This window comes from Pan paniscus, chromosome 7, assembly GCF_029289425.2.
Source record: "Pan paniscus chromosome 7, NHGRI_mPanPan1-v2.0_pri, whole genome shotgun sequence".
In the NCBI taxonomy this organism is placed as follows: Eukaryota; Metazoa; Chordata; class Mammalia; order Primates; family Hominidae; genus Pan; species Pan paniscus.
Genome location: NC_073256.2, coordinates 90092029 through 90112069, shown reverse-complemented (window position 1 = coordinate 90112069; position 20041 = coordinate 90092029). Strand labels below are relative to the sequence as shown.

General features: G+C 38.0%; 1 protein-coding gene across 4 annotated transcripts in view; it reads right to left on the bottom strand.

Moving 5' to 3' along the window:
• Positions 1–2435: 2435 nt before the first annotated feature.
• The window catches only part of GDAP1 (ganglioside induced differentiation associated protein 1), a 45635-nt gene continuing 28029 nt past the window's right edge, over positions 2436–20041 (bottom strand). For 2 of the 4 annotated variants that reach the window (XM_034966249.3, XM_034966252.2), the window contains exons 2-5: positions 9004–9177; positions 7333–7427; positions 6259–6373; positions 2436–5327 (exon numbers count right to left, since the gene is read on the bottom strand). In XM_034966249.3, coding sequence (XP_034822140.1) covers positions 4945–5327; positions 6259–6373; positions 7333–7427; positions 9004–9160 — 750 coding nt within the window. In that variant the 5' untranslated portion in view covers positions 9161–9177 and the 3' untranslated portion in view covers positions 2436–4944. Of the gene's footprint in view, positions 5328–6258; positions 6374–7332; positions 7428–9003; positions 9178–17849; positions 18046–18734; positions 18991–20041 lie in introns of those variants that run through there. The other 2 variants (XM_003831304.5, XM_034966248.3) reach the window with 2 other exon arrangements.

Here is a 20041-nt window from a genome sequence, read left to right as displayed (position 1 = left end):
GGTCATATCTATTTATTACTTTTTTTCAACAACAGTCCTATAACTTTGCTTGTCTAGTAATTTTCTACTGTGTCCTGGACATTGTTAGTGATACCTTATGGAGACTCTGGATTTTGTTATCTTCTCTCTGAAGCATGTTGATTCTTGTTCTAGTAGGCAGTGCAGTTACTGGCTAGTCACCTTTAAACTGTGTACGTTTTGTCCTGTGCTTTGTTATGGAGGGCACATAGAAGCCCAAGATGTTTCCCAAGCACCTCTGACTTGGCAGAAATCAACCTCCAGAATACGTCTCCCTTGCAGATCTTGTCATGACTTGGTTTCAGGCTTTTTTAGGATGGGTGCAGAGCAGTGGTCTTCAAATGGAGATGATTTTTCTCCCCTGGTGACATTTGGCAATATCCGAAGACATTTTGATTTGTCACAATTGGGGTGGGGAGCACTACAGGCATTTAGGAGGTAGAGGCCAAGGAAGCTGGTAAACATCCTGCAACACACAGGATAGCTCCACACAACAAAGAATTATCTGGTTTACAATATCAATAGGGCCAAGATTGAAAAATGCTGGTAAGCCTTACTCCAGGCCATGGTCCTTACTCCTGACTAGGGGATTAACAAAGTGTTAATGAGGCCCTCCTCTACCTGAAAGGAACCTCCAGTGATTTTCAGCACTGCTTGATGTCCAATATCTCTAGTAAATTGCTCTCTGATAGGCCTCATGTAGTCTTGCTCTGCAGATGCTATTTCTTGATGGGAAAGTTTGTAACATTATGTTGCAAGGGAATGAGCAGAGCAATAAGAATTTTTACAATGTAACCACTTCTGCTTTTAGTGCTAATTATTTGTAGTTCATATCATTTTCGTAATGCAAACCTTCATTTTCTTTTGAGCACTGAACTTAATAAATGTAGGCTCTCTGAAAACCTGTCTTCATTATATTTTTATGACATGTATTTGGCAATGTTTACAAGCAATTTTGTTGAGTATTAGATTCTTAAATTCAAAAGGTAGTTTAATCTGAAGATACGAAAAGCTATACTTATACATGCTGGTCATACGCCTGAAATTTTACTTTGTTAAAAATTAATTTACATATTTGGATATGAATACTGTTTTTGGCATGGAAACTTGACCCTTTCATTATGTTTCACTAAGCTATACTATTGGCTCTCCTACTAAGGGATTTCAATGACAGCACTTTGTAATTAAGGAATCAATGCATAAGTAATAAAGTAAAAGACTGAAGACAAAAACTTGTTAACTTTCCCAAAGGAGTTTTATGACAAGGTAATGTGAATGAAATAGATACACCACCCTACTTGAATCAAAGAGTATATCAAGGCCCACCGCAGGCATGTTTTGTCTCAAGTGCTACAGAGCTGCTCTACCCCACTGCCTTCTCACCAATGCCAATCTCTCCTCCCTCCTAACACAGTCAGGCCCCAACTTAGGTGCAAGCAATAAAGGATACTGCTGTCATCCATCCACTGTCTAATCCATAAAATGAGTTCTTTCACTCCTTCTCTTCATTTTCATAATGTAATACATAATTAAAACTACTATCCTCACACTAGAAATTACACTTCCTCACTTTGTTTGGAATCTACTACCCTACCTAGTAAAACAACTGTTCTGGAGTATTATAAAATCAAGACATTCTGATATGGGTAAGCAGAGATCAAGTAAATGGGCCAATAGTTGGCATAAACAATATGATGGTTATATCTGAATACTGATTTATTTATTGCATTAATTTCACCTTCATGTCTTTACCATACTGTTTTTTTTTTCTGAGCAGACTACGAAGTTAGATATTCAGGTGACTTTCCATAAGTATTCAGTATTGTTGCCCTTTGTTCTTGTTTGTAAATTCAAGGAAAACAATGCCAATTAGACTTGCATTTAATTTGCTTTGTTCAGTGCAAAATGAAAGTACTCAATTTCTACTTGATTAGAATGGCTAAGCTTACTAAGCTAGAAATGTAGAAGGTAATTTCAATATGCATAATCCATACTCAATAAAAGAGAATTAGCTATGTCAAAAATATACATAAATATGGGTAATACTTGAAACCCAGTAAACATGTAAGAAAACTATTTTGCAAAGATAAGTACTCAGTGTTCATCATTTTCATGCTCTCCCATGGTAGGTGGCTGGCTGCAACAGAGCTATATTAATGAGCAGCATCAATGTTATTCTTTTTTTTTTTTTTTTTGAGAGATCAGTGTTATTCTTTAGGCCGCTATTCATTTTAACCGTGCATATTTAAATGAAGCAAGAGTCAGCAATTTTGTTATAACGAAAATATGGCATCCTATAGCTAAGTATCTTGAATACCTAACCTCTGCTTATTTTACCCTTTTAACTACCACATGATGCTTTGATTTTAAATGAAAAAAATATATCTGTTTTCCAAAAAAGATTACAAAGTGAGTACTTTGTTTTAGGGTTCATATTTATTTTCCAATTACTTTTATTGATCTTACAGAATAGTGTCTTGGTCTCTCTACTGCATTCAACAACACCAAAAATCTACAACGCTGGTGTCAACAGCAATAATTACTAAAAATTGAGCAAGCAATTTACGACTATCCGCAATTATGGAAAATGGATTCAAAAGGCATCTGCTGCAATAACAATAGTATTTATGTGTGTTAAGACACAAAAAGCCAACATAACTTTAGTACCTCAGGCATTATTCTAATTGTGATATTTGTACAAATTTTGGAAATTGATGAGTACACTGACCAGTCACCGATAATCATGAAAAAGAAAATACACATAAGTGCCTATTTAGCTAATACTGTGTTTAACTCTAGCTTGACATTGTGTGATACTGTAATCCCTTTCAAAGCACTGGAAATCACTCACATTTGCCTCAAGCTTTTTTTTAAAACAGAAGAATAATCTGATGAAGATGCCCTTATTTCAGAAACTGAGGTCATTACTATCTTTGCTTGAAACATTTTAGAAGAGTTGCTGAACAAAAAGAACACTCAATCTTAGTCTACTGGATAAACAGCGACATCTAGTGGTCATTGTATCCCTAAACAAACACCTTAAAAGCACAAACTCAAGTATCCATGAAATATATGAAATTGCCACTATCTTTAACGTATTTCCAAAGAAACTGTACAAGGAAATTATAAACACATTCTAGAAAGATTCCCTATGATTCAGGAATAATATAAATTGAAGGAAAAGTTAACCATGGACTTCTAATTTTTATTCTTAACAACCTTTTCATAGGTAAATATCCTTCAGAGGTTTTTATAAAAATCCAATTCTTATTTCTTCACGACTCAGTTCTTGTTTCTAACAGAGTGACATAAAGAACTCAAACACTATGAACTAATGAATAATAACTTCTATGGCTCTAATGAATACATGGATTGGTATGTCCCAGCAACAGATTCAGACACTCCATATGACAACACACTCATGTGCAAATTTTAAATGTTATAAAAGCTGCTACTCAATTATTGTTTGACTGAGTTTACTCTGGAGGTTTTATTAATTTTTTTGTAAATCGGGAACATATAGTTCATCAAGGTTTTCTAATACAACTAGGTCATGAAATGGAATTACAGCATCAAAATAGAATTAAAAAATCATTTTGCCATCAAAAAGTCATTGTTTCCTAGGTATGACTTTCCTATTAATGATAAAGTTAGTACATTCTTTGGCTATTGTTGTTCACTGGGACCTCGGCACATCATCTCTATGCCTGCTACCCACCAGACACCAGAAATGGCTTCTAAGGCCTTCATGGCCAGCTCCAGGGAAACTGTCTTCCTGTCACCATGAAAGACTTTTTCTGAGCACAAACCATTTGTTGCAGTTCCAAGGTTATTCATGGGACACACCGAGACTGTCCCTTCCACATGAACTGAGGTATCCCCCCCAAATCCCTTAAACATACATCAGTGAATACAGGTATGCATCACTATCTACCCATTTAATTCATCTTCCCTAGATTAACTGCCAAGTGCTAAGACTAGACCTTTCTAACAAGTCTTTGTTGATGATCATAAACAGATGAAAGATCTGGACAACAATTTTTGTGTTTATAGACCAGCCTCCCCAAATGAAGAATGAACATATTTGGTGCTCCCAGATCATCAAAATACCCACTACCCAGCCAATACCCAGACATGCTAGTGATTAGCTGGGACATTCACCTAAATGCCACTTATGTGTATGAAGAGGGCTATAGATGCCACCCTTTCTACCTCCCACTGACTGGACATGACCATCCAGAGGAATGGTATCTCACAGGCACCATCTAAAACAGTAAGGAATCATTACCACTTGGTAATTCAAATTGCGGACCATCTGAAATGGTAAGGAATCATCTTAATATCACTTAAGACTTTTACAGAAATGCTAGGCAGATGTGTTCCAATGAGCATCAAATTTCTAGTATATAAGCACTTAATCTTACTAAAGCAATGTGTGTGATTCATAAGCATTTAAAATTAACACTGAGGTCAAAGTATACATATAAAGCCTGGGGTTCTCTCCAGCCCACTATCCCCAGTGATTCCCTAGTCCTCTCCTAAGAGTTCTCAATTACAGAAGTGTACGTGTGGGCAGTAGCCACAAGTAACTAAATGTGAGGTTTACCAATGAGACAGGCAGCCATGAACGTTGGAGGCACCCGAAGCTTACTTTCTATTGCTCTACCCTATACAGACTTCATTCTCTCATTTTTCCTTCTCTTATCTCTTTGCCTTCCTATTTCTGCCTGGAGCTGGCAGTTATAGAATAAAGCAATTTTGTGTCCTATTGCTACCTGAACCCCTGTGTTGTGTAACAAAGATGACTTCTGAATTTTAGGAAAAAATACTGCTAACTACTCAATAAGACAGACTCAGAGAGCCATGGGCAATCACAGGGTCTAGCTAAATGCTTGGATGAGCTGCCACGACAAGATCCCAACAAACCTAGAAATAATTTGGTCTGGGTCTAAATGCTAATATCATGCTGCCAAGCCTCTTTCTGAAAAGCATAAAAGCAAAATATCCCACTCCTGCAAGCAAACCAACCACAAGGGTCGTGCCAAGAACTTTTGGGGCCCTTTTCTTGGCCACCCGGAATGCTGTTGGCAGCACTGCAGAGATTAATATATTGTTGACATGTCCTAAAACCTTGTTAAATGTTTTTCTCTTCAAGACACGCTCGTAATAGGTTTCCAAGTTTGGTCGCTTTCCGTTTCCCCAGTTTCTCCTTGCAAACCCCAGGAACTTCAGTCGATGCAATGTGACAGCGAGTGAGACGTCTGCCAGGGTGAAGGATTCACCGCAGAGCCAAGGTTGCTGGCCCTCTTCTAATTAGAGAAAGGGACATAGAGAATTAGAGGCAAGCACTCTACAGACAGACTCCAGCTGGTATCAGTGGTCTCAGCCTTAAGGGTGAGTGTGAGTATAGCAAAAGATGAAGGACATTATATATTTATTTTCTTGACAGCCACACTCAGAGAATAATTTCATGCTTTAAAAAAAAAGTCCATGCAAATGTATCCTAGGCCAAAGGAGACTTGCTTGACGTCTGTCAGCCATCCAGGTCCCTATGTAAGATTGCAGCCACTTGAGCTTATCACTTTGTAAAGGACACTAAGGGGTTGGGAGCCTCCAAGCTAGTTAAAAGAAACTTCCTTCTGGTTTATAAAAACAGTTCTTCTTTAGAAAAATCCATAAAGCTGAGTCTGAAACATCACTCAGTGGCTACTGCTCTTAGTCATTTAAAGCAGAAGAGCTTTTGTGACAGGTAACATAGTCTTCAACTCTAGTCGGAGTAGCATAAATGGCCCATGTGTATACACCTATGGCTTAACCCTGAAGCCAGTTCACTGGCATGCTTACCAGCCAGTCTACAGATGCCCACGTGCTGGTCCTTATTACACTTTAGATTGGAGGCTGTCTCCCTGCCTAAGGAAAAAACTAGAGGGAACATTCAAGCAATTACTCAAGTTATTCAACCAAACTAACTACTGTAATTACAAATTTGTAAAACAGGTAAAAATCTCCCAAGCATAATTTAAATTATGCAGAAAAATCCTTCACGTAGATGCAGATTGAGTTACAATTAGACACCTGGGTTTTTCTGGGTGCAATATCATTATTGCTATCATAATTAAAACTGCCTGTGAATAACAACAATGAAAAGCAGATTACAGAACGTTTTTGGTGAGACCTAAGAATGTTCCCATGAATAATACTGATGTTGAAAAGAGAAAAAGAATATAAATGAGAACCTACCTGGGGTTTCTTCATTTCTTCTTTGCAATTCAGTTTCAACCTGATCCAAGACCTTCTCCAACTCATCAAGAATTTTCTTCAAATACTTGACATTGTCATGATCAAGCAGCTTTGACTAATTAACCACCAAAAAAAGAAACCAAACATATTATTTGCACCTTTAAAAAAATAAATCTAGGTAAAGCAGATACAAACTCTTACAGAGTTCAGCCTATTTTAGACAACAAGAAGAAATAGAAAAACTCAGCAAAAAAAAAAAAAAAAAAGAGAGAGAGAGAGAGCTAAGTTGAAGGGAAATATCCCAGCTGTGAAAATGACCCAGGAGCAGACCCACCACTCACTGGCAGCTCCTATGAGGCCAGATGACCACAGAAGGCAAAGAATGGGAGGGACACGAACAGCCATCTGCCAAGCCCAACTCAGGAAAAGAATTCTAGCAGCCGTAATTGAAAGAGTAGCTGAAGGGTCAGGGATGAGAAAGAAGTCCGAGTGAAGGAGTTAAACGGCGAGTGGAGAGTCAGTCAAGTGACTGTGAGTGCAGGTGTTTCTTCTGAGGAGCTCGTTTAGCTACGATAGGATAAAGGAAGGTGGGAAGTTGGGGAGGGTTGGGAGTGCTGCTGTTTTCTACACTTTTAATATGAGAGAAGCTTGCAATAGTTGCTGGGCCCGGGGAAGGAATCAACAGAAGGAGAAAGGCTGACCATAAAGCACACTCCTCAGGGGGCAAAGCAAGTCAGAGCGACACATGGAGGGATGTAGGTCTAGCGAGGACTTCCAGTGGTGGAATACCTGAAATGACAGATTCTAGAATATGTTATGAACTTCCTTTGCATTTCATAACTTTTTTGGCAACTAGCATGCTCAATATCTGCTTGTTAAGCACTTGTCATCAAGTTTCAATATCAAGTCTAATAAAAAATTCTTTCTAAAAGGAGAACATAAGCCAAAGGTAACATGTGTACTGGTGAACTGCAATATTTAAAAGAAGATATTCTAGAAATAGTGGTACTTTACAAAAAGTAGAACATTTACTCCGTGCAGTGTATGTCAACTGAGGACAGCTGATTGGCTTACTTTAAGTCGTTTCTGTTTTGCAATGTATGCTTCTTGTAAATCTGGGTTTTCTTCAGCAAGTTTCTTCAGCTCAGACTCTGTGTTTCCAATTTGGCCTGATAATAAAAACATTTTGGAAACAGAAAATTATTTTCTCCCTTCTACACCAGTAACAAGGAGAAGCAGAGAAACTCAATGACAAGAGCATGAGCTCTGGGGGTCATGCCCTGCTTCTCTGCCTTGGGCTTACCCTGTCTATGCCTCAGTTTCCTCACCTTTCAAATGGAACCATAAGAGTATCTGCCGGCTGGGCGCGGTGGCTCACACCTGTAATCCCAGCACTTTGGGAGGCCGAGGCGGGAGGATCAGGAGGTCAAGAGATCGAGACCATCTTGGCCAACGTGGTGAAACCCCGTCTCTACTAAAAATACAAAAATTGGCTGGGCATGGTAGCGCGTGCCTGTCATCCCAGCTACTCGGGAGGCTGAGGCAGGAGAGTCACTTGAACTCAGGAAGCAGAGGTTGCAGTGAGCCGAGATGATGCCACTGCATGCCAGCATGGAAACAGAGTGAGACTCCATCCAAAAAAAAAAGAAAAGAAAAAAACAAAGAATATCTGCCATGAAGACTAAATGAGAAGCTTCATGGGAAGCACTTAGAGCAAGGCCCAGCACTTTACAGTGCTCAGTGCAGGCTTGCTGCTCCGCCTTCCTCTACCTTTCAAGCTTTCTATAATGAACTCCTATATGAAGGGAGGAAAAAGCCTTATTTTTAAAAAATATTAACTATAGGTCATAGAATTATAGTCAAAACTCTTGTTTCAAATACTATAAAGGGTATTTATGAAGAGGAGGAGGAATAAGAGGAAAGAGAAGCAGGAAGAGAGGGCAGTGGAGAAAAAGGAAGAGACGGGAGAAAAGGGAAGAGATGAAAAGGGAAGGGAGAGAAGAGGAGAGGAAAAGGAGGGGTATCAAAAAGGAAAAAAAGAATAATAAGAATAATAAAGGTGAGTATCACATAATGGGGAAAACATGGTTTCTGGATTTAGAAGATCTGAGTTTGAGTGTTTCTGATCAACATTCCCAAAGTGTGACCACTGCCACGATCCTTTCCCTTCTTATCTCCAATTATCTCTGCTATAAAGCACACCTCCTGCTCCACAGATCATGCACTGACTATTCTCATGACAGGAGGAAGGCAGAAAGCTGGATGTCACAACTCAATCCCAATAAATCTCCTATCACTGAACATAGAGACAGAGTAATAGTTAGACACCCTCTAGTCCAGTTTCCTCAAATAACGAAACAACAATTAAGGACCAGTAACATGAACTCAACTGCCCATAATCCTAGGCAGATCCCAGGTTTTCAGATTCCTAGTCCATCTGTTCATGAGAACATGTTATATTCTTTACTCTTCCATAATCCACTCTTCTGAGTTTTACCCAAGCTTGGCCCTCAAAGCCAAGAGCTGATAAATCAGGTCTTATAGACAATAAATGTCCAATTGAGCAGGTGAAGCACAGATTAATCTGACTGGTTCATGGATCGATCCATAACATGCACATCCATGAAGCAAACTCAACAACCCTATTCCCAATCTTCTTTTAGTGACCATGAGACATGCTAGGTCTCAAAATGAATTAAAAGAAAGTGTCAGACAGAATTCCAGGTCTTTAAAATGTTTACATACTACGAATCCTTGTAGTTGCATAAGCCGGGATCATGGAGTCCACAGTTAACTCAGGATGTAAAATGCAGCCATGTGTATAGGCATCCATTGGCAAGGAGTCAAGCAGCTCTCGGTAATGTTGTACCCGTGGGTAATACATGCTTTCTTTATCAGGCATTAACCTGGGTGTTCTTTCTAAAATACACACACACAAATATTGAAAAAAAAGTTACAAATGAGTTGTTACACTCAAAAGCAAAACAAAAACACTATCCACTCATCATTAACATTTTCAACATATCTGTATATTCAAAAAATACTGTCTCCTCACCTCAGACATTCAAAGTTTGAAATGGCCTGATGCACCAGACAAGATCCCAAACCATAATCACATTGGTATTCTCTCATTTCTTCACCTTGCAAACTGCACTCAGCCCTCAAGGCCCAGTTATTTATGCCATTTATTCCATGAAGCATTCCCTAACCTCCTACAACTGCCAACATCTGACTGGCTCACATGTGCCTTCTTCTACACATCCATAACACATTACACACACTCTGTTACAGCCCTTATCACACTGTAATTCATTGCATCTTTTTTCCCCATGACTGTCTTCAGGGAAAGGAACCTGCAATCCAGAGTCTAGCACAGTTCTCCACACACTTTAGGCCCTCAATAAAGTTTGGTTAATTGAATGAGGACTCATTATGGAAAGATAATCAGGGGCTACTCTTTTCTAGGTGCCAACCAACATCAAGAGTGACCCTACTGACACATGTGAATGTGAATGACAATCTATATGGAACAGGAAAGGCCTTTGCTCAAATATCGCAGGTGCACTTTCCCCAGGAATTTCTAACAATTATCTCTGGAAAGTGGGTTCTACATACATCCTTATTTGCTAGTTAAAATCCAAACTGTAGAGTCCTTGAGGGCAGGGACCATGTACTGCTCTCTGTTAAATCCCCAGTGCCTAGTATAATGTATGACATGTAGTAGGTGTTTAATAAATTACAATGAATACATTCCAAAATTTCCAATTATTATATAGATTACTTGAGCTGGAGAAGTGCTGCAGGAGTTAACATGTACACTCAGATACAAGGGCTGAAAATTTCTCCCAAGATCTCACAGCTAATTAGAGGCAGAGCTAGAACTAAAGACATCTGATTCCTAATGTAATGTTCTCTTTGATTATACCATCATAACATTTTCAAAGGATTTTCATTTCATAGACTATCGAAAAATAATAAAAGTGAAGGATGCAACCCAAAGGTCAGGGCTATGTCCCTTCAGAATCTCTTCCTATCTCTGGCTGTCAAACTGTCCCTAAAAAATGTCAGGTCTAATAACTATCACAATTTCAAAATATTAAGATATCTGCAATAACTTAACCATGAACATATCTGTGAGTTCTATTGGTTATCAAAGCCAGAAGCACTCCTGATATTGCCATGGATTGTGCCTACATTGCTAATGGAAGGAAATAATTCCTTTAAATAGAGATACAATTATTCCCTATCCAAGATCTCAAATCTCCTGAATTCTATTCATAAACCCCTAAGCGCAACAGTTCTCACACTATGGTCTGAGGATCCCTGGGTTTTCCTAAAACATGTTTGGGGGATCTACAAAGATATTTTTATAGAAATACTAAGATGTTAATTACTTTTTCACTCTTATTCTCTCTCAAGTGTACGGTAGAAGTTTCCAGAGGCTACAGGAAACATGACTCTATCACTCTGACAGCTAGTGGGATTGTGCTTAACCAGGCTAATATTTTAAGTTTTCTCAGTTTTGCTTTCTAAATGGTAAATATTGATAGCTATGATCCACATAAACAAATGCTCTCTGGTATCCTCAAAGACAAAGGGGTATAGAGACCAAAAAGTTTAAGAACTAATGCTTTAGGGGTCCAAGAACCTCAGGCTAATAACCCTAAATAGTACATTTTCAAATGCTTCCCAAAAGGTCCAAGTAATGGCTAGTGGCTCTGGCTGCTTTCTGGTACTGGGCCCTGGGGCTTCTCTCCAGAAGAGCATACCATTTCCTTCCTAGGAAAGTGAATGAGAGCAGGAAAAACAATGTCTAATTGCTTTCTGGGGAAGATCCATCAGGCCAAGCCCAAATTCTTCAAGGAGGACAAATGTTTAAATCCATGAAAATAATTTTCTTCTACTCAGTGTGCCGTTACTGTCTAACCATTTCCTGAAGCACTCTGTCAGAGCATGAGATACCCACTGAACCCAAGTTATCTCCCCATCTCTCTTTCTTTGTGTGCATCAAGCATGCCCTCTCCAGTATCACAGGGGCACTGCGCTGCCATCCTCACACTGAAGCACAACAGTATCTGCTGCTTCTGATAAAAGAGTTTTTCAAAGGACAACTGGGAATTTCCTTTGAATTATAGAGGAGATCTTCCCTCTCAATCCCATCCTATTTTATTTTCCAGTTCTTCCGTAGAGTACCTTTATCAAAATACCAAAAGCAACAATTTTTTTCTCAGTAATGTACCTCAATCAGGAGTGGGAAAGCAACATAAGGCATAGCGGGGCAGGACAGAGAATTAGGGAGTTTTAAGAAGCAGGCAATGAGAGGAGGTCCCAGCATTGGGGAGTGGGATTGCAACAGTGGAAATGAGGCTTGGTATTAAGCTAGAAGGACAAATAAGTTGGCACAAGATCCGACTTGCCGGAAGAACTGAGTAGGGGAAAAGTTTTATATTACACATAAATTTAGGCAGCAAATTATAAACCAGCAGATAGACATAAAGCAGAAAGATTTGATAAACAGCAGAGGAAACCAAAACAAGCAAAAAATAAAATCAGAAAGAAACAAAGCATTCTGCAGCCATGTAATGGAGACAAATGGGCCTCTACATTCTCAAGTCCCTGTAATGCTGAGTAAAATAACAATGGCTCTGAGCCATTTTTTTAAATTACATTTGGTTTTCCCAAGAGTAAAACATAAAAAGAAATTAGGGGCTTAAAGGCATAAGTTTTCATTATTTTACAAAATTCACTACTCTGGTTACCCATCTTTCCTAGTAAAGGCAGATAAAGGAGGCATTATTATGCCTTGTTTTCAAGAAAGACTCCCCTAGGTCTACTTGTACAACTTTCAAGTCTCCCTTACTACTAGCTCAATGGAAACAGATTAGATTTCATTCCTCACTCTAGCCCTTTGCTGTTTATTTTACTTAGACTGTATAGTGATTGCATCAGTATATAATATGCATAATACAGCTGAATAATATTGTACCCTTCAACTAGTCACACACTAGGCTATTTTAAAAAAATTCAATAATAGACTGGGCACGGTGGCTCATGCCTGTAATCCCAGCACTTTGGGAGGCCAAGGCAGGCAGATCACGAGGTCAGGAGATCGAGAGACCATCCCGGTCAACATGGTGAAACCCCGTCTCTACTAAAGTACAAAAAATTAGCCGGGCGTGGTGGTGCGCGCCTATAGTCCCAGCTACTCGGGAGGCTGAGGCAGGGGAATCACTTGAACCCAGGAGGTGGAGGTTGCAGGGAGCCGAGATCGCGGCACTGCACTCCAGCCTGGTGACAGAGCGAGACTCCGTCTCAAAAAAAAAAAAAAAAATATATATATATATATACACACACACACACACACACACACAAAATAATATTAAACAATTAAGTTATGACCTGAGGCAAAATATGGTAGCAAACTGATTGATTACAATTCAGTGCTGTCATAACTCTTGAACTAGAAAGAGCAAATCTAAATACAGATAAGAAAAATAACAAAAAGACCTGGTGTCAAATTATATCAGTTCACTGTATGCATCCAGGATTTTGAGACAAATTTATAGCATTATTGTCAATAAATTTTATGTACTATACATTAAATGTTTAACTACTTTTAACTGGTATTACAGTTAAGACTTTTAACAGAAACATTTTTAATGATGGAAGCAAAAATTCCTTTATCAGACAGTTTGTTCCAATTGTTAGATACACATTATATAGAAACAGGGCCTCTGAATTTTAATACCCCCAACCTGTCTGCTAAAATTGGACAAATCACAAAGAGAAAAAAAGTTACTTTTTAAAGCAACTTTTACTGACACAATAATTAAAGACTGATATTCTTTTCCATGCCATATGGTATATTTTCTCTATGTTTTGTGCTAATCTGCAATTTCAGTATATGTGCTAAAAGGCCTATATTCAACTATATACAAGAGCCTTTTCTTGATGAACACAAATATAAATATTAATTGGTAATTCCTTAAATAACTATTTTTAATATAACAGTGACACCAGAATTAACGTTCTTTTTTAAATGTTACATTTGATGAAATTCAAATGTAACATTTAAATGTATTTTATAAATAACATTGTATCTATAAATTTAGATATCCTAATAAGATTTATGTGATTTTAATATCATACTAGAATAGTTTATTTCCAAACTAAATTCTATTTCCTAAGAATAAATTATATATCTAGACATAAGACATGAACGTGATGTTCAGAGAACTGTTACATTAAATCACAAAAATCCATTATTCTTGATTCCAGGTTACCAGAGTTATTTGGTAGTAATACATATGTTCTAGTATTTTATAGTTATTCCATATAATTTTGATTAGTAGCCAAGTTAAATTTTATTTAAAGAGGTTATGAGTACAATAGCTAGACTGAAAAATCCATATTTAAAGAGGTTATGAGTACAATAGCTAGACTGAAAAATCCATACAATGTCACCTTGTCACATCCATTCTTCCTCAGTTTACCTAGTTTGCTTACTCTCATACTTTATCTAGCTTAATCAATTGCTTGCTGTAAAATAACTATTCCTCACCACATGCTCAGAGTTAAAGAGGTATCATGTACATGAAAGAGTCTATAAAACTGTACAGTAATAGCAAGTATATATGTTAAGGACAGATTTGGAATTATCAGCAAACTTATAGAAAGAAATTATCTTTGAAGACTAGCAAGCTGCTAATGATTTCAGATCTTTAAAACATCTCTGAAGTATCCCAGGACCCTATACCCAATTAATACCCAATAAATGGTTACTTAAAGAATAAATGAAGAGATAGCTCTCGGCCAGCTCTTAGTTTGGCAGTCAGGAGCATCATTCATGTCTATACCATTCTTCTGTATGACTGCTTTCCAAAAAAAAATCAAATACAGCCATTATCCAACAGATATTCACTATTTCAGGCTATGACTTGAAAAGGGTGACCTCAGCTACCAAACTACCAATTATTTAATGAACTATCCCGAAAGTACAAGGATAGAAATATGTAAATGTAAACAAAAAAGTTGAAAAATGTTTCTAGATCAGCAAGTCATCGTTTTTCGCATAATCCCCACTGGATCAATAACAAGGGACAGCAAATAACAGTGAAGGACATACTGGTTCACTACATTCTGTTCTTTAGAGGAATGGCTACACTTACAGTCTCCTGTCATGACCATGGGTGACTGCACACCTCATGAAATCCATCCACTTATTCTATCTCATCAACATTCCTCAAAGTTACATCCATAATTGGACAAAATGTCAACTATTCCAAACAGCTCAGAATGCAGAGGGTTACAGCTCACCCTGTTCTCAACAAAATTTACAGTTTTCAAAGAACCTGAAATCACACTAGCCATTTGTTTTAACATTGGTAACTTACTATCTATTAACCAGGTTCCCCATTCTTTTGGAATGCAGCTGGTTTTTTAAAACAAAAGTCTCATGCCTATTTTCCTCATAGCCATTTTACATTTAGCCTTGTTAAACTTTATCTTATTTTTCCATTTTGTTGTATTTCCATAAGAAATATTTTATAAGCTAGTCATCATTTTGACTATTTACCTTTTCTGTCATTCACAAATGTAATCGTATTTCTTCCATGTCTATTCAAATCATTGATTTGTTAGGCTCAAGTCAAAAAAGAAGCCTACAAGAACATTACAAGGGATCCCTGTACAGGCTAACATCTGTTTCAATAATTTATTCATTTTAATCATTCAAAATATTTATTAAGCACCTATTAAGAAACATTCACTGTATAAGGCATTGGGGATAATTTTTCATAAGATACACTATTCCCAACCTCATGGTACTTACAGTGGTGTACAATTCAAACATTTAAAATAAAGTATAAAAACAATTATAAGTAAAATGAGAGTCTATAGTTGAAGAGGTAATCTGGTATGAGAAATCTATGAAGTAATATTCTTTAATATGGTAGTTTATTCATCTGCAAATGTGCGTTACAATCTTCTAGCTATATTTGCTCCTTTATTCCACAAGGGTATATGTAACGTAATCGCAAATGTTCTACTTAAATCAAGATATACTATATCTAGAACCATGCCTGGCACATAATAGACAGTTTTTTAGAAGTGTTAGGGACATTCTCCAGCAGTGTAAAACTTAAATTGGTTCCTTTCACTGAGATACACAAAAATTTTAACATATTTAAATAACTATTCACAATCTATTCTAGATTTCCACCAGATTTAAAGACAGTAATTTACACCAGTGCTTACTTAACTAAACACTAATTTATAGCAGTATTCTCAAACTTTAATGTACATACGAATCACATGGGGCTCTTGTTAAAACAAAGATTCTAATTTGATAGGTCTGCAGAGAGCTCTAAGGTTCTGCAGTTCTAACAAGCTCCCAGGTGACACCAATGCTGCTGATGAACGGAACATACAATTAGTAGCAAGGGTTGGTAGAATTCACTTTTCCCCGTCTTTGACAATAGGATGTTTGTCTATCTTGTCTGACTTTCATTCTCCATGAGTTCTTAAAGATAAAGCATCTTAATTATAATTGTGATAACGCTGTTTTTAAAATTTCAGTACTCTGAGATAAACTTCTTCTTGACCTCGATTTATATAACTTAGCCTTGATTTATATAAACTATTGTTCTCTTGCTGTCGTCCTATCTACCATAAGTTTTGGGTCCCTTGTTTTTTCGTCCTTCCCAATTGATTGAAAGATATTCAACAAGTTAGTGGCAGCATCAGACTAAAAGCTAGGACTCTTGATTGCTGAGTTACAATAATAGTTCAACCAGAATTAAAGTCTGCGCTTTCCATATTTCCATCCTGTCACAGCCTACAGTGCCTTCTCTTCTAATTCTTAAGTAATCAAAAGAACTTAGCATTTCCTTTGTTTGGTTATTTAAATACAACTTAGCAGGACACAGAACGTATTTCTGCTTTGTTACTATTCTGTACTAAAAGCAAAAGAGAAAGACTAAGGAAAATTGTAAGAAAACCTAATAATTGGTAACATTACTATGTTGTAAATATAATTTATATCACTGAATTTCTTAGAGGAAAAACAGTGTAAGGAGGGGATGGAGGAGGGGAATGATGATAGTAGAAGCAGTTCAAGCAATGCTACCAAAAAACTTAAATGGGATTTTCCATTTAGAATACCTTTTTAAAGTTTTTGATCACTTAAAATAGATTTATTAACACAATTATTTTGTTTTGTTCCATTATAATTACATCCCCCAAGAAATACAAATTAACACACTTATCCATTTCCAAAAAGCTCAAGATTGAGAAAAATTGTCTTAAATGAACTAGTTGTCATTTTCAGTACAGTCCCCAGCATATAAATTTATAAGGAATAGCAAATAAAGATGAAAAGAAAGTACATCATTAAATGCTTTGGTTTACGCTAAAGCTACCTTTAATTAAAACCGCCAATCACAATCCTAGGGGACTAGCACTTAGATTAAGAACAGGGGTAGCCCATTGCTAATCTAATTCCCTGGGCTTCCCCCGCGCCACTGCCCACCATCTAGGCCTAATACTCATTTTTCTTCTAAGTACATGAGACTTTTTTTTGTCCTAGTAATTTCCTTTGTCAGCTTCCTGTAGTTTGGGGCTAGGTTCTGCTTTCGCCCTACCCTATTAACATCAACATAACTGGTGGCAGATGAAAAGTAACAATCTCATACAGCCTTTTTAGAAGAGCATTCAGCTGGAAGCTCTGAGCACCATGTTCTGCTCTCATCAATGTCCATTGTGATCAGCTGTGTAGTCTTGGGTAACTCTTTGAAGCTACAGTTCACTTCAAAGTATTATTATTAGGAACAAGCAAGACAATGTGTAAGTGGCAAGGACTATGGGAGACAGTCAGTGTAGTATGAAGGCTTTGGAGACCAAAGACTCTGCCATACAATAGCTATATTACTGTGGGCAACCCTGTTGCTTTCTCCTCATTTACATAATGGGAATAACTTGTCTACCATGCCTGTCTCAGATAGATACTTTTGAAGACATTATTGAAGAAATTATAAAATGTCTGACACATAACAAGCTGTTAATAAATGATTTACCTAAATGCACTATACAAATTTAAGCCCTATAATTCCTTAGTAAAGATATAAAATTCAAACAATTCAGAAGTGACTGGGGCAAAGAACTCAGGTATACTAACATTCTATTCTCCTTTAAGATTTATTGCTCTTTTTTCCCTCTTGTTTTTAAGGTGAAACCATTTGGTATATTAGATGAAATCATCACAGTGCACATTTAGAATATAATGAATTTAAGACTAAGAAATCACCAACACAAACCACACATTTGCAGTTTTTTGCAAGTGAATTTTTTTAAGTTTCAACATTAACATTTGTACTTTGCATTAAATTCTTTTAAATAGCATTACACTAGCCTATACAAAATTTGTTATTGACCTATTTGATATTTGTGTGCTTATGGAAATGGAAAAGGTTTTTAATCCCAAACCACCATCATGACACAAGAGAAAGAGAGAGAGGAGAGAGAGAAAAAGAGAAAGGGAACACATAGTTATGTTGAAAGTAAATCCAAGAAATCGCAAGTAGCCTTAACATTACCATCCAGGAAAGTCTGTTCAAGATAATCAATGATCTGAGTGGCCTCACAAATTATGTTTTCCCCGTGGATAAGGACAGGCACTTCTCCAGTTGAGTTCAAACGCATAAACCAAGGCTCATTGTGCTCACTCAAGGGCAGACTTACATCATGTTCCTCGCACTTCAATGCCTTTTCAGCAATTACCAAGCGCACCTGGAAGAGTTCACACTGGTTACTACAACACATGAAAGCTTTCAATTAAATGACTTCCCTGGACACCGCTAAGCAGCCTTTCTGGGCTTCCCTGTGTTACTGACATTTTCAACAGTCGTTTTAACAATTCCTATTCCTGGAATTAACAAGTAAGTACAGAACAATATTCAACAAATTAAGAGAAGAACACAAAATAAGTAATGAAATGATTCTGACTGTATTCATTAAACAGTCACCCTCCTCATCACTACCACTTTCTCGGTGTCCTAAACCTGATTACGGGTCCTCCCCAGACAAGAACCTGACATGTAGGTACATCAGCTCTTGCTGAAGACAGTGAATGCGAGAGAGCAAAAGAAGAGATCGCAGATTATGAGGGTGCACAAAGGCACCTCCCTCTGCCTCTCTCCGAAGCCCAGCAGGCAAGGCCTCCAGATCAAATACTGAAAATGATGCTTTTTTGTCGCATTTCGCGAGAGGCGGAGCCTGGGCCATAGCCACATAGGATCATCTCCGATCGATTCTCCCCGCTCCCCACCCGGGCGCGTCCCCGCCTGGAGGGAGCGCCTGCCCGGGGTCAGGACACTGGAGGCGGATTTCTAGGTGGACCGGCTTCCCTGGGCGGGACTCAGAAGGAGCTGTCCCAGTGCTGAAGCCCGATCCGCGCCACCCTCCGCCGCCAAGGCCTGTACCTTTTGAGAGCTGAAGGAATGCGTCCAGTGGTACAGAATGAGCTTAACCTCCGCGTCGGTCTTGCCTTCTGCCCTCAAGGGCGGGCTCCCTCTCTGCTCTTCCTGCCTCTCAGCCATCTTGGGGTGCGCGAGCACGGGTGGGCCCGGCCTGTCCGCCCTGGGCTTCTCCCTCCCACACTGCCCCGCAAGGCGTTTCCGGGTTTTGAGCGGTACCTGCCGGAAGGAGGGCGCGCGGCCCGCTGGGAAATGTAGTTTCGCCGGCGGCAGAGTCTGCAAAAACGCGGGGTCTGCGACTGGAAAGCCCCTGGCAAGCCTGGGAGTGCACCTGGGAGGTGCAATTGAACGGTTGTTTTTTGGGTTTTTTTTTTTTTTAGAAGAAAAAATCAAAAATATGAGACCCTGGTTATGAAGGGCAGTAAGGAAGAATGATGATAGCAAATTACTCTTCGGTTTGGGGGTTGCTCAGGTATAAAAGCAGCAATTTCCCAAGATACTGAGGGTTGCTCTTGCAGCCTGTTCCTTTGTTGGAAAGGAAGTTACGGTCGACAAACAAAGGAACAGGAAAAGGATCTATGAGCTTTCATTAGAAGATGCTACTATGACATTAGTGGACTAATTCCACAAATTTGACTAACTGCTGTAGATTAGACAATAGTCTTGTATAAACCGTAAGTACTTGATTTTGATAATTAAACTGTGCTTTGTAAAAGAAAACAAAAATGCCACTATGGAGTCATGCAAAAAAACTGTTTTTGTCATAAACAGCTAATAAACAATGGCGATATAAAATAGCCTAGTTGTTAAACACAAAAATTCTACAACAGTACTGCCCAAGTTCATATCCTGGTTTTTCCATTTTCTAAGTAAGAATAATAATTTTATTGTTTCCCTCATAAGACTTTTATGAAAAATTAATAATAAAATGTTAAACACTCAGAACACCCTGTCACGTTGTAGGCACTCAGTCTTAGTCACAGGTTCAGTTGCCTTATAAACATTCTGTTATAACCATAGTCAGAATCATAATTTTATATTAGTCTAGTTATTATGGTATGTCTTTGAAATTTTGGCATCATATAGTAAGTTGATTTAAAAAATCTCTTTCAGTAATATGTATAAATATGACCATAGAATAAATGCCTGTAAAATTTATTTGGCAAATATTTATTGAGCACCTACACTGTTCCAGACATTGTGCTGGCTCCTGGTAATATAAAGATGTGTGAAATCTAATATCTAACACTCAAGATATAATCTGGCGGTAGAGATGACCAAGGAAATAGACAATCACAATAAAGATGAGAACT